Source organism: Erpetoichthys calabaricus, chromosome 12 (genome assembly GCF_900747795.2).
Source record: "Erpetoichthys calabaricus chromosome 12, fErpCal1.3, whole genome shotgun sequence".
Lineage (NCBI taxonomy): Eukaryota > Metazoa > Chordata > Cladistia > Polypteriformes > Polypteridae > Erpetoichthys > Erpetoichthys calabaricus.
Window position 1 is genome coordinate 153,807,316 of NC_041405.2, and position 15,926 is coordinate 153,823,241.

Genomic DNA, 15,926 nt, shown 5'->3' on the forward strand with positions numbered 1-15,926 from the left:
TTATTCGCCGCGCTCAATTGAGGTCGCCCTTTTGAAGCTCCCTTATTGAATAGAGCCGTACAAGACAGTATTACTGTCACAGAAAATGAAAGACACACAATACACGGCGGCAGCCCACGAAGAACGGTCAGCACAGCAAGCAAACATCAAGAAAAGAAAGGCTGAAAGAAAGAAAAATACGACCAACAAAAAGAATGAGGTCACAGTCCCTTGCTATTTAATATAGACTGTTCCTACTAATGTTTATGCACTACTGTTCTAGCGCCCGTTATTGTAATGGGCTAAATGACTAGTGTTATAATAATACTTTGCATTTATATGGCGCTTTTCTCACTACTCAAAGCGCTCAGCAATTGCAGGTTCAGGGCCTCACTCAACAGCAGATTTACGAGATTCGAACCGGCAACCTTCCGATTGCCAGTGCAGATCTCTAGCCTCAGAGCCACCACTCCGCCTATATAAAACAGATTTGTACTGTTTACTGTATAAGAGCAATATCCAAACTACAAATTATTTGCAATGTTCACTGCATTAAACGGTTTATTTGTAGTACTACTTATACACACCATATAAAAATGACTGCTAGTGCTCATTGAATAAAGGCGCTACACAGCACATGAGCACAAACACAAGAACACTGACAAAAAGCTGCTTGTAATGGAATGTGTTTAGAGCCCATATTTTGTTACACACACACATGAAATCTCCGTGTCTGCTTATAAAATAATGCCCCCCCCCCCCAAGTGTCTGTTCACCCATGTATGTGATACGCCTGTCTAACCCTCACCCGTCCATACAGTTTAAAACATTTTGCTTTAATACATCTACTGTATACAGAACACTGCTCTGCCAGACCATCTATTCAGATAAACGTTCGCCCATCCATCCATCCATCCAACCCGCTATATCCTAACTAACTACAGGGTCACGGGGGTCTGCTGGAGCCAATCCCAGCCAGCACAGGGCACAAGGCAGGAACAAATCCCGGGCAGGGCGCACACACACTAAGGCCAATGTACCTAACCTGCATGTCTATGGACTGTGGGAGGAAACCCACACAGATACAGGGAGAACATGCAAACTCCACACAGGGAGGACCCAGGAAGTGAACCCAGGATCTCCTAACTGCGAGGCAGCAGCACTACCCACTGCGCCACCGTGCCGCCCAAGCTCAACTAACCCTCCATCAATTCAAACCGTCCAACGTTAAATCTAACCTTCGGTGCATCCATTCACCCACTGTGATGTGATGTTCTCCTAGCCAGCTCTTCACTATTCGAGATAAACGGTGGCTTCACTAAAAGCTTCATCACAGTCACAGTCGATGTGGAGTTGACATGTTCTCCGTGTGTCTTTGTTAATTTTTTGCCTGGATACTTCCAAAATTGAAAGCTTAAGACTGCATGACGAATCTCAGATTGGCCCTTTTATACCCAGTGACGGTGCATTGCACCCAAAACTCCATGCAGCCAAGAATGAGTACGGAATACGTCTGATGAAGAAATTTCGACAGTGCAGGGTGGCAGAGCCTGTCCTTTCAGCATTTGGTGCAAAGTGGAAAAATCAGGGGATCCATACCTCACAAGGCACAGTTGTACGCACAGCTACACTCATTGATGCCAGGACACGACAGAGTCACCAGTTAACCCAGCATGAATGTTTATACTTGGGTTCTCCTCATTGGTACAAAATCCACATTATCCAAAACTGATCATTTTTCCAGTGTTATTGATAATTCCTCTGTCTCCCCTTCCCCACAGGTTAAGAGCCTTGACAGTACTCCATCTTCTCAGTCCCACATCAATAACATCTCCCGGTCTGCATGTTTCCACTGGTGTAACGTTAATCGTATTCGCCCCTCATCACTGCTATCCTTGTTCACAGCCTTGTCACTTCTCGTCTCGATTATTGCAATTCCCTTTTCTTTGGTCTTTCTCGCAAATCTCTTTATAAGCTTCAACTGGTCCAGAATTCAGCTGCCCTCATTATTACTAGAACCCCCTCTGTTCACCATATCACTCCCGTTTTGCAGCAGCTTCATTGGCTTCCAGTTAAGTTCATCCATCCATTTTCCATCTCGCTGAATCCGAACATTTAGGTGGATTGGCGATTCTTAATTGGCCGTAGTGTGTGCTTGGTGTGTGGGTGTGTGTGTGTGTGTGCTGCGGTGGGTTGGCACCCTGCCCGGGATTGGTTCCCTGCCTTGTGCCCTGTGTTCGGATTCAGCGGGTTGGTAAATGGTTGGATGGTTGGGTGAATCCGAACACAGGGTCACGGGGGTCTGCTGGGAGCCAATCCCAGCCAACACAGGGCACAAGGCAGGGAACCAATCCCGGGCAGGGTGCCAACCCACCGCAGGGCACACACACACACACACAACCAGGGACAATTTAAAATCACCAATCCACCTAACCTGCATGTCTTTGGACTCTGGGAGGAAACCCACGCAGACACGGGGAGAACATGCAAACTCCACACAGGGAGGACCGGGGAAGCGAACCCAGGTCTTCTAACTGTGAGGCAGCAGCGCTACCCACTGCACCACCGTGCCGCCCTTCCAGCTAAGTTCCGCATTCAATTCAAAATTATCCTACTAACTTTTAAGGCTCCATATCTGTCTGACCTCCTCCATGTTGCCATTCCCTCCTGTACCCTCAGGTCCTCTTCCTCCATTCCTTACACCCATCTTACCACCATTCAGTTGCTCTGCTCCCCAGTTCTGGACCTCACTACCATCTGTGCTTAGAAATATTGAATCATTTTCACTTTTCAAAACTAAACCTAAAACTCATTTGTTTAAGACGGCTTCTTCTCTTTGATTACAATTGCTCTGTCTGATTTTAATTTTTGTATTATACTCTTGTTTATAATCTGTGTTTTTTCTATTGTTCGGTGTCCTTGAGTGTTTAGAATGGCGCCTACAAATAAATAAAATGTATTATTATTTAGGACAGAATAGCCTTGAAAAAGCCCACACAAGCATGGGGAGAACATGCAAAATCCACACAGATAGACAGATTTAAACCAGTCAGCCATGATAAACCCTGTGTCACCACATCCATCCATCCATTATCCAGCCCACTATATCCTAACTGTCCCTAGTGTGAGCTTGGTGTGTGTGTGTGTGTGCCCTGCGGTAGGCTGGCGCCCTGCCCCGCGGTTTGTTTCCGGCCTTGCGCCCCGTGTTGGCTGGGATTGGCTTCAGCAGACCCCTGTGACCCTGTAGTTGGGATATACAGTAGCGGGTTGGATAATGGATGGATGGACTTACGGTTGTTCTGTTCTGTGTATTGTATTGTATTGACCCCCCTTGTTTTTGACACCCGCTGCACGCCCAACTTACCTGGAAAGGGGTCTCTCTTTGAACTGCCTTTCCCGAGGTTTCTTCCATTTTTTCCCCTACAAGGGTTTTCTTGTCTTCTTAGAGAGTCAAGGCTGGGGGGCTGTCAAAAGGCAGGGCTGTTAAAGCCCATCGCAGCACTTCTTGTGTGATTTTGGGCTCTACAACAATAAATTGTATTGTACTGTACTTGAGGATCTGCCTCTGGCACACGTCAGATCTACAGTGCATCAGGAAAGTATTCCCAGCGCATCACTTTTTCCACATTTTGTTATGTCACAGCCTTATTCCAAAATGGATTAAATTCTTTTTTTTCCTCAGAATTCTACACACAACACCCCATAATGACAACGTGAAAAAAGTTTACTTGAGGTTTTTGCAAATTTATTAAAAATAAAAAAACTGAGAAATCCCATGTACATAAGTATTCACAGCCTTTGCCATGAAGCTCCAAATTGAGCTCAGGTCCATCCTGTTTCCCCTGATCATCCTTGAGATGTTTCTGCAGCTTCATTGGAGTCCACCTGTGGTAAATTCAGTTGACTGGACATGATTTGGAAAGGCACACACCTGTCTATAGAAGGTCCCACAGTTGACAGTTCATGTCAGAGCACAAGCCAAGCATGAAGTCAAAGGAATTGTCTGTAGACCTCCGAGACCTCCAGGATTGTCTCGAGGCACAAATCTGGGGAAGGTTACAGAAAAATTTCTGCTGCTTTGAAGGTCCCAATGAGCACAGTGGCCTCCATCATCCGTAAGTGGAAGAAGTTCGAAACCACCAGGACTCTTCCTAGAGCTGGCCGGCCATCTAAACTGAGTGATCAGGGGAGAAGGGCCTTAGTCAGGGAGGTGACCAAGAACCCGATGGTCACTCTGTCAGAGCTCCAGAGGTCCTCTGTGGAGAGAGGAGAACCTTCTAGAAGAACAACCATCTCTGCAGCAATCCACCAATCAGGCCTGTATGGTAGAGTGCCCAGACGGAAGCCACTCCTTAGTAAAAGGCACATGGCAGCCCGTCTGGAGTTTGCCAAAAGGCACCTGAAGGACTCTCAGACCATGAGAAAGAAAATTCTCTGGGCTGATGAGACAAAGATTGAACTCTTTGGTGTGAATGCCAGGCGTCACATTTGGAGGAAACCAGGCACCATTCATCACCAGGCCAATACCATCCTTAAAGTGAAGCATGGTGGTGGCAGCATCATGCTGTGGGGATGTTTTTCAGCGGCAGGGACTGGGAGACTAGTCAGGATAAAGGGAAAGATGACTGCAGCAATGTACAGAGACATCCTGGATGAAAACCTGCTCCAGAGCGCTCTTGACCTCAGACTGGGGCGACGGTTCATCTTTCAGCAGGACAACGACCCTAAGCACACAGCCAAGATATCAAAGGAGTGGCTTCAGGACAACTCTGTGAATGTCCTTGAGTGGCCCAGCCAGAGCCCAGACTTGAATCTGATTGAACATCTCTGGAGAGATCTTAAAATGGCTGTGCACCGACGCTTCCCATCCAACCTGATGGAGCTTGAGAGGTGCTGCAAAGAGGAATGGGCGAAACTGGCCAAGGATAGGTGTGCCAAGCTTGTGGCATCATATTCAAAAAGACTTGAGGCTGTAATTGCTGCCAAAGTATTGAGCAAAGGCTGTGAATACTTATGGACATGGGATTTCTCAGTTTTTTTATTTTTAATAAATTTGCAAAAACCTCAAGTAAACTTTTTTCACGTTATCATTATGGGGTGTTGTGTGTAGAATTCTGAGGAAAAAAATGAATTTAATCCATTTTGGAATAAGGCTGCAACATAACAAAATGTGGAAAAAGTGATGCGCTGGGAATACTTTTCGGATGCACTGTATATGCGGTTTCAGATTAGGCGCATTTTGACTTTACTGTACTTATTTAAGAGTAAAAAATCAGAGTCAGAAGGGGAAGTTGGTCGGGAGGGAGGAGGTTTTGTGCCTGATGCTCCATTCCGCACGTACAGCACACTCGCTGGCTGGGCGACAGAGTGTGATGTCAGCCGCGCTGAGTTCGGTGAATGTGTGACTTGCATGCAGTACGTGCTGTGTGCGTCAAAAAGGGGGGGGGGGGGGGGGGGGGGGGGGGGGGGGGGGTGCGGACTATGGGGGTGAGAAATTATGTCCGAAAATACGTCCTGGAAGTTTTTTTTGGGGGGGCTTTTATGTTCACAGTGTCTTGTCGTGCGCGCTTTCCGTAAAGTCGGAGTAAAATGCGTCAAAAAAGCCAACATGTGCGACGATCGACTCCAACTTCCCCGCGTCCCACTTCAGGATAAGCGGCTCTGAAGATGGACGGATGTTTTTTTAACCTTCGCGAAATCCTGCTTTAGCAGCACAAATGTTAAGAATTAGCAGCCTAGCGTAGCATATATTGAAGAATATTCCAGACAAAATAAAACCAATAAATAAAGTACACTGGATTGTAACAATACATAAACATCGCGCACTCCCTTCGCATAGGTGTGGTAGCTGGTTAGTCGCGGAGCTGAACTTAAACGACCTGTGTATTTCCAGGATTTATGAGCGAGGTCTGTTCCAATGTCGTGGTTTTTGGTGACTTTTTAGCACGCATTTGGCCTTCTGAAGCATCGGATGCTTTGTGGTGCCATTGTAACATATTTGGCAAACCAGTAAGGACAACGCAAATGCTTTTCTTTGCTTTTGGACGCTCCTGTGTCGTTAACTGTCAACTCTAATCTGGTCCTGAGCCCCCCGGTAAATTGGTGTCCCACCCAGGGTTTGTTCCGAACTTGTGCTCCAGTCAACGGACAGCGACCCCCGAGATACTGACCCTGAAAAGCAGGTTAGTAAAGCTAACGATAAAAGAAAGAATCGGTTAATTTTTCAAACAGATCAATCAATGAATCGTTGGTAGGGTGGCATTTGAGCGCAAATTCAGTCTAAATTCACTTAATTAGCACGCCAGGTCTGTCGACAGCTCTGTAGACGCACCGTTCAGACAGCAGACATTCTGTGCGCGTCCTCGACCTCTGCTGGCACGCAATTAAGCAATCGGGCAATGGCGGCCAGCGCAGGTGAGGGAGAGCTGCCAGTCCGGAGTGTGTGGAGATCGTGCCAAGTGACTGGGATGAATAACAATATTTGAAGCTCGAGTGTATTCAGATGTTTTTCGTCGGACACCACCCTGCCTGCATTGTTCTATTTCCAGCAAAGCGTCATTTTAATTTTCTCCAAAGTAATCTCATTTTTGAAAGTGCTGCATATCACTAAATGACTCCACCTTGACCTGCGAGATGTTTTCACTTTTTCTACATGGTCTTAACCAGTCTATTGCAGCTGCGTTTACATCGATCTGCACAGGTCTCTTGTGGTGTATCTTATAATGTCCAACAATAGCAAGACATATTCATGGACTATTGACGAGAGCAGCATAGAGACGTTCATGTGCCCAGTTTTCAATTTTTAAACTGGTAACAAATTTTCAATTCCAGAATTAGAGACAGTGACAACTAAGCCTGGGAGATGGACTAGAAGATCTTTCGATTGACCAATTATATAGTGCCTTTCACATCATTCTGTCCATTATGCAGCGCCTTTAATATCACTCTTTATTATATAGTGCCTTTCAAATCATTCAGTATATTAATGCAGTGCCTTTAATATCACTTTTTTATATAGTGCCTTTCACATCATTCTGTCCATTATACAGCGCCTTTAATATCACTCTTTATTATATAGTGCCTTTCAAATCATTCAGTACATTAATGCCGTGCCTTTAATATCACTCTTTATTATATAGTGCCTTTCAAATCATTCAGTATATTAATGCAGTGCCTTTAATATCACTCTTTATTATATACAGTAGTGCCTTTCAAATCTTTAAGTACATAAATGCAGTGCTTTTAATATCACTCTTTATTATATAGTGCCTTTCACATCATTCTGTCCATTATGCAGCGCCTTTAATATCACTCTTTATTATATAGTGCCTTTCAAATCATTCAGTATATTAATGCAGTGCCTTTAATATCACTTTTTTATATAGTGCCTTTCACATCATTCTGTCCATTATACAGCGCCTTTAATATCACTCTTTATTATATAGTGCCTTTCAAATCATTCAGTACATTAATGCCGTGCCTTTAATATCACTCTTTATTATATAGTGCCTTTCAAATCATTCAGTATATTAATGCAGTGCCTTTAATATCACTCTTTATTATATACAGTAGTGCCTTTCAAATCTTTAAGTACATAAATGCAGTGCTTTTAATATCACTCTTTATTATATAGTGCCTTTCACATCATTCTGTCCATTATGCAGCGCCTTTAATATCACTCTTTATTATATAGTGCCTTTCAAATCATTCAGTATATTAATGCAGTGCCTTTAATATCACTTTTTTATATAGTGCCTTTCACATCATTCTGTCCATTATGCAGCGCCTTTAATATTACTCTTTATTATATAGTGCCTTTCAAATCATTCAGTACATTAATGCAGCGCCTTTAATATCACTCTTTATTATATAGTGCCTTTCACATCATTCTGTCCATTATGCAGCGCCTTTAATATCACTCTTTATTATATACAGTAGTGCCTTTCAAATCTTTAAGTACATAAATGCAGTGCTTTTAATATCACTCTTTATTATATAGTGCCTTTCACATCATTCTGTCCATTATGCAGCGCCTTTAATATCACTCTTTATTATATAGTGCCTTTCAAATCATTCAGTATATTAATGCAGTGCCTTTAATATCACTTTTTTATATAGTGCCTTTCACATCATTCTGTCCATTATGCAGCGCCTTTAATATCACTCTTTATTATATAGTGCCTTTCAAATCATTCAGTATATTAATGCAGTGCCTTTAATATCACTTTTTTATATAGTGCCTTTCACATCATTCTGTCCATTACGCAGTGCCTTTAATATCACTCTTTATTATATACAGTAGTGCCTTTCAAATCATTAAGTACATAAATGCAGTGCTTTTAATATCACTCTTTATTATATAGTGCCTTTCAAATCATTCTTTTCATTATATTGTGGCTTTTATTTCTATTATATTCAGCCTTTTATATCACTGCTCATTATACAGTGCCTTTCATATTATACTTTCCATTAGCTCATCTGAACTTATCCATTATCCAACCCGCTATATCCTAACTACAGTGTCATGGGGGTCTGCTGGAGCCAATCCCAGGGTGCAAGGCAGGAACAAACTCCCGGGCAGGATGCCAGCCCACCACAAGTCACACACACACCCACACTAGGGACAATTTAGGATCGCCAATGCACCTAACTTGCATGTCTTTGGACTGTAAGCCTGTATTGATTTATTTTTTTTGTCATTTACTCCTTATCATCCATCCATCCATTTCCCAACCCGCTGAATCCAAACACAGGGTCACGGGGGTCTGCTGGAGCCAATCCCAGCCAACACAGGGCACAAGGCAGGAACCAATCCTGGGCAGGGTGCCAACCCACCGCAAAATACACAAATACACACCAAGCACACACTAGGGCCAATTTAGAGTCGCCAATCCACCTAACCTGCATGTCTTTGGACTATGGGAGGAAACCGGAGCGCCCGGAGGAAACCCACGCAGACACGGGGAGAACATGCAAACTCCACGCAGGGAGGACGCGGGAGGTGAACTCAGGTCCCCAGGTCTCCCAACTGTGAGGCAGCAGTGCTATGTGTATAAAATGTGCTATAGAAATTAATGTTATTATATAGTGCTTTTCATCACTCAAGCCATTATTTTAATGTCATTAATATTTCTCTATAATAGAGCGCTCTTCATTTCCACATACTGTATTACAAGATTCCCCTCATATTTTACTCTGTCAGTTGGAGAGTGTCTTTCATGTCACTCTGACCATTATATCCATCCATTATCCAACCCGCTATATCCTAACTACAGGGTCACGGGGGTCTGCTGGAGCCATTCCCAGCCAACACAGGGCACAAGGCAGGAACCAATCCCAGGCAGGGTGCCAACCCACCGCAGTGACCATTATATAGTACCTTTCATTACTGTCTATTACACAGTGCTTTTTATATCGCTCTGTTCATTACATTGAACCTTTCATATCGATCTCTCCAGTATATACTGGCCTTAATTTCTATTATAGTGTTATTCATAGTACTCTGTCCATTATATAGTGCCTGTCATATTACTCTGACCAATATAGTGCTTTTCATATCTATTTATGTCTATCATATAGTGCCTTTTCTTTCACATCTATCAATCTATTTTATATTTCACTGCTATACAATACAATACAATTTATGTTTGTAGAGCCCAAAATCCCACGAGAAGTGCCGCAATGGGCTTTAACAGGCCCTGCCTCTTGACAGCCCCCCGAGCCTCGACTCTCTAAAAAGACAAGGAAAAACTCCCAAAAAAAGGGAACAAAATGGAAGAAATTTTGGGAAAGGCAGTTCAAAGAGAGACCCCTTCCAAGTAAGTTGGACATGCAGTGGGTGTCAAAAAATTATAAATACAATACAATACACAGAACAGAACAAATCCTTAATACAGTATAAAAATAAAAATATTACAAGTACAGAGCAGAATTTAACAGTAGATGATATCCCATAATAGGATTTGGATTTGTTCAGAGTCCGGGAGACCTCAGCCATCAAGCTGTCTCCCCCTGTTGGCCATTCCACAGCTGAGTCAGCGCTGGGCCAGCCAATCCGATGTAAGGACCCCTCTACCCCACAATTCGTGCGATCCTCCATCAGGGATGACTTTACCTTAGGCAGGTGGGCCGTGGGCACCAAGTGCCACATTTGAGTACCGAGACGAGAAACAGAACAGGTGAGGGTTAGTAAGAAAGTCTAACTCTCATGTTACTTCTGTTTTAGTGCTAATGACTAACAACAGAGATGCAGTCTATACAGTTAATCAGCAGCTCTAGTCAGGGTGTGCTGAACTGAAGTAGTGAGTCTTCTCTTCTACTGTATGGTGCCTTTCATATCTTCCTGTTATAGCCCCATGTCACTACTTTCTCCTGAAGGTGTGTGGTGCTGTGCTGGTGATAATCCCGACTGTAATGGTCCCAGGCGCCGCTTCTAAGTGACCTGATTAACATCACAGCTCTTTCATCCATCTTAGTCAGCTTTTCACATTTGACCAGAGGACACAAACTCAAGAGTGCCTTTCTTGAGCAATGACATGACACAAAACAGCTATGAGGTAACCCGACAGCCAGATTGTCTTCTTAAACGGGGTCACCTCAGAGCCCACCACTGTCATGTCTCTCATCTCCTTCTTCTCCAGCGCTTTGGCTCTTTCTGACTGGTGATGCTGCCCTTCATCCTTTCCAGCATCACCGTTCTTAATGCTGAACTCCTTCTTCCCGTCTGATCCCACCCTTCCTGAGCTCTGGAGCAGTCCAACTTTCAGGGCTTCACATTGACCGAGGTTATGTAACCGCTTTTTTATTTTTTTTGACTTGGAAGCCACGTTTCTTGTTTCCTTTGAAACCTTTGGAAAGAGAAAAGAGAGGCGGCCGATTTCAAACAACTCGGTACTTTCTGTTCTCTCGGCTTCCTTCTGAGATGCTGAGGTCAATGCTGCTTTTGTTCGGTTCACTCACTGAAAGATGAGATGCAGGGAGGGTAAAAGTGGAAGAATGTTAGGCCTGGCGATGAAATAAAGTTCAGGAAGCGGAAAAACATGTGCAATGACCAAACTTCAAAGGGTCTTTGAGGGGCTCAGCATTTTCTCTGACTCCATTCCACCTTTCACTTTTAAAGTCTTTTACAGTTCAGATGTGACCTCTGCTGTCACAAAAAGGAGTCCTTCATCTTAGAGCCGAATCCGATTCTGAGGCTTGCAGAGCTTGTCCTGGAAGCACCAGGCAGAATGGAGCTGCGCTGTCCTCTCAACATCATTTAAATGGCAGACCCAAAGTACATTCAGTTTAAGCAGACACATTTAACCAAAGCAACTTACAAATGACGTGTGTAGAGAGCACATTCCAATGTACTTCTGATTTGCAGCCCCACTCAGCTGCTCGGCCACACGGACTCAAATCTGGTGGATTCAAAAAGTTTTCAGACTCTTGCACTTTCTGCACACTTTATTGAGTTGAAAATTGAACTTTAAATGGATTCATTTGCCATGTTTGCCCATCAATTCATACTCAATAGCTCTAATGACAAAGTGATAACACGTTTTAAGAAAGGTCTGCAAATTGAACAAAAGTCAAAAACCAAAATCTCTCTCATTCATAGAAGTGCCGTGCAAAGTTGTGTATTAAAATGCTTCTTTTGATTTCCAGTTCCAACTTGAAGCACAAACCCGACGCATCGACGAGCTGGTGGAGCGAATCCGGCAGCAGCAAGAGAAGCTGGACAAGCAAAACGCCCGCATCCGAACTCTTCAGTTTCAGGTACGATGTCCTGCTCAAGGGGCCACCATTACCATCTATTGGTTCTTCAGGTCTCCCTCATCAGGAGGGACACTTGCACTTCTTCTTATTCATACCCACTGCAAAAGGGTGGCATTCCAAAGAGGAAGTCAAACCTTCTAAGACGGGAGAAGAACTGAATTAAAATAAGGGCAAAGGGAGAGGAAAAGACCAAAACAAATATGGACAAGTGAGCAAGGAAGATGGATGGAAACTTACAGAAGACAGACACTAACATTGATAAATATAAACTGCATTATATAATGAGCATGAAAGGCACTATATAAGAAACGGATATGCAGGGCATTGCACACTATTTAGATAGATAGATAGATAGATAGATAGATAGATAGATAGATAGATAGATAGATAGATAGATAGATAGATAGATAGATAGATAGAGTGAAATGCACTATAGATAGATAGATAGATAGATAGATAGATAGATAGATAGATAGATAGATAGATAGATAGATAGATAGATAGATAGATAGATAGATAGATAGAGTGAAATGCACTATATATAGATAGATAGATAGATAGATAGATAGATAGATAGATAGATAGATAGATAGATAGATAGATAGATAGATAGATAGATAGATAGATAGATTTAACTTGGATATGAACAGCAGTATATAATGGGTGTGAACGGCTCTGCATCATAGACAGACATACAGGGCACTACATATCTAACACAGATATGAATATCAGTACACAATGAGTGTGAAAGGCACTATATCAGACAGATAGGCAAGGAACTGCACACTATTTAACTTAGATATCAACAGCAATATGTATTGGATATGAAAGGCACTATATATAATAGACAGATATTCAGGGCACTGTACATTATCACAGATTGAAAAAGCAGCATATATATTGTGGAAGTTGGCCCGGGCACAGACAGGCAGACACATTCATGTCACCCAACACACGTTTATTTTCCATTATTACAGTGCTCACAAACCCCACAGTCCCCAAAGTCCTGGCCACACAACACAATGCCTTTCTCTTTAGGCCGCCTCCTTGTCCTCCTCTGACGTTGTCCTACTTCCACCCGACTCTTGTCTCTGTCTGAAGGGAGGCGGCCCCCAGGTGCTCCCTGGCAATCTTCTACCGGCACTCCCCAGTGTGGTGGAAGTGCCGACTGCGCACCCCAGAAGCACCCCTCTTTTCTCCCCCCCAGCACTTCCGGGTGTGGCTAAAGCGCTGGGGTCCAGGGTCCCCAAGGCATTGGGGCGCCTCCTGGTGGTGACCACGGGCCCCTACAGGGTAGAGCTTCCGAGCTCTGTACCCGTGGCCCCCAAAGCAACCAGGGCAGTCGCCCCCTCTTGGTGTGGAGGAGGCACAAGCCGTCCTCCGGTTCTCCCCTTCGTCCCAGGTGGGTACCACCCCCCCAATCCGGGAACCACAATATATATATATATATATATATATACACACACACACACATACATATATATATTTATATTTATATATTTATATTTATATATATATATATATATATATATATATATATATATATATATATATATATACTGTATATACAGTATAAATATATATATATATATATATATATATATATATATATATATATATATATATATATATATATATATATATAATAACAAATATGTAAATTTATGTACACACACATATATGTGTGTATCCTTATATATACTGTATATATGCAAGGCAGCATGTAATAGACAGACTAACATATTGTTTCATAACCATAACTGTGTGATGGGCACAGGTGAGCTGGTCACGTGGCGCCTCATTTTGTGTCTCATTATTGTTTGGCTACTAATTAAGGGGTCTGAGTCAAGTAAATTAAAACTAAAGCAAAAGAAGTGAATTAGCAGTAAAAACGGCTCCCTGATGAAGAAGATGGTTAGAATGAAAACCTGCAGGCACTGAGACCCTCGAGGACCGGAGATCGACACCCGTGCCATACAGTATAGATACGACACATGGAAGGCGCCATGCGCTATATAGCATATCCAGTGTTCTAACATTGACAGATATTTTATATAATGAATGGAAAGCATTACATTGACCTCGTATGTTATTTTTACTTTTAAAGACAATCCCATAAAAATTCCTGACGTTTGTTTAAATTCTTTCTTTCTACTTTCTTATCAGGTGGAACAAAACCGAGTGAGCAGTCCAAGATGGAAAAGTGTTTTAAAGCGACGAGTTGACATCAATGAAGCCGCAGAGCAGCTTTCAAATTCCACCGGTATGTTAAAAATCAAATCTTTCACAGTCCCATTAGAGGGGAGCTGCATGGTGGTTTAGTGGGACGGCTTGCTGTGTCCCATTACTCAGATCCCAGTTTGAAAATTCTCCTTCATGTGGATTTCTTTCTGTGGGCCAAACTGTCATGGTGGCCTTAAATTTTGAAGGTGTAAAAGGGCCCTCATTGTTGAACTGGTGCCCCCCCCACCACCACCCCCAACGAGTTCGCGAATCCTAAACGGGGTAAAGTGAGAGTAAAATAACATGAAGGATGGAACCTGACGGCCGTTATAACAAGCAATATAATGGAGGAGGGCGCATTCAGCTGAGTTGGTTACTTTTGATTGTTCTTTCTCGGACGTGTCCCTCTGACTTTTGTGTTTTCATATTGAACAGACATATTTATTTATTTATGTACATCCTTTTTGTGCTTCTTTAATAATGAAATCACTCCTATAACATTATATTGGGGCTCAGATTTCCACTGCAATCCGAGAGTTTCACTTAACAAATGACAAACAGCTTTCCTGTTTAATTCAAAAACCTCCCTGAAATAAAAAGCCCAAAGTTTCAGAGTCAGGCATTCACAATGGATAGCCCGCAGCTTTAGGCCTTGGCAGCCCTTTTCTAAGCGGGTACACAGATTAAATGTCTCGTTACACTGGTACCACATAAGTGAGCGCCGGAGGGTGGCAAGCAGGGAATGGCATTTCTGCCCACTCAGGAGTGAAACAAACCACAAAAGGCCGCCTTCTGCTTATTTGGCAGATACCCCGTGGAAGAGTGCCAAGTAAGGCAAAGTTGAACGCAGCAGGGAAGGTTCAGTCAGGGTTGAGAAAGGAAAAAGAAAAAAAAAAAAAAACGGCTGTGGAACCGACGAGAAACATCTGAGGCGGGAAGGCTTGGGGAACAATGGCGGAGTCTGTCGTGAAAAGCGTAAAGGAGAAGAGAGGGGACGGAACAAAAGGCAGACTGAGCGAGTCTCGAGAAAAGCTGGGGAGCAGAGCAACGGCAACACAATGAAGCAAACAATCCAAGCTAATTTAGTGATCAGTGTCAAATAAATAAATAAATACAAACCTACTCACAAAGTAATCGATCAGCCAAAATCTGTTCTGCAAAAAAGCAAGGCAGGACACGCATAGGAATGTGAGAAAAAAGTGGAGAGCTACGAGGAAAGAAAAAGCAGAAATACAGCATGTTGTGCTTTTCAGTTTTTAAGCAAATACAGGGCTGTGGAGTCGGAGTCGGAGACAATTTTGGGTACCTGGAGTCAGGGTTGGCAAAAATGTACCGACTCCGAGTCCTAATAAACTTAAGTTGTAAGTTCAAATGTCCCATTTCACAAACAATAGTCCTAATTAAGGGCGACATGGTGGTGCAGTGGTGCCTCGCAGTAAACAGACGCGGGTTCGCTTGTCAGGTCCTCCCTGTGTGGAGTTTGCATGTTCTCCCCGTGTCTGCATGGGTTTCTTCCCACAGTCCAAAGACATGCAGGTTAGGTGCATTGGCGATCTGAAATAGTCTGTGCTTGGTGTGTGTGTGCCCTGCGGTGGGCTGGCGCCCTGCCCAGGGTTTGTTTCCTGCTTTGTGCCCTGTGTTGGCTGGGATTGGTGACAGCAGACCCCCGTGACCCTGTAGTTAGGATATAGCGGGTTGGATAATGGATGGATGAGCTACATTCATGCAAGAAAATGTACTTGAGAAATAAATGTTACAATTACATTCAGAAATGACAGCGATAACAGAATGCAATCACATGTGTCAGTAGCATTACACTTTCTAATGTCATTTTGTTAAAAACTGAGCCTAATAAGGCTCAAATAATAATAATAATAATAATAATATCATATAATAAGGTGGCTCAATAGCTGCCACAGGCACAACAGTTCAATTCAAACAATGGCATTGACTGAAGTGCTGCTTTT

General features: G+C 43.1%; 2 protein-coding genes across 2 annotated transcripts in view; both read left to right on the forward strand.

Moving 5' to 3' along the window:
• Nucleotides 1-15,926, forward strand: part of rps28 (ribosomal protein S28) — an 892,132-nt gene that overhangs the window by 285,038 nt on the left and 591,168 nt on the right. The gene's annotated exons all lie outside the window — the stretch shown is intronic.
• The window catches only part of angptl4 (angiopoietin-like 4), a 49,823-nt gene that overhangs the window by 5,978 nt on the left and 27,919 nt on the right, over nucleotides 1-15,926 (forward strand). The window contains exons 2-3 of the mRNA XM_051935010.1: nucleotides 11,626-11,736; nucleotides 13,903-13,999. Of these exons, the coding sequence (XP_051790970.1) occupies nucleotides 11,626-11,736; nucleotides 13,903-13,999 (208 nt within the window). The remainder of the gene's footprint in view (nucleotides 1-11,625; nucleotides 11,737-13,902; nucleotides 14,000-15,926) is intronic.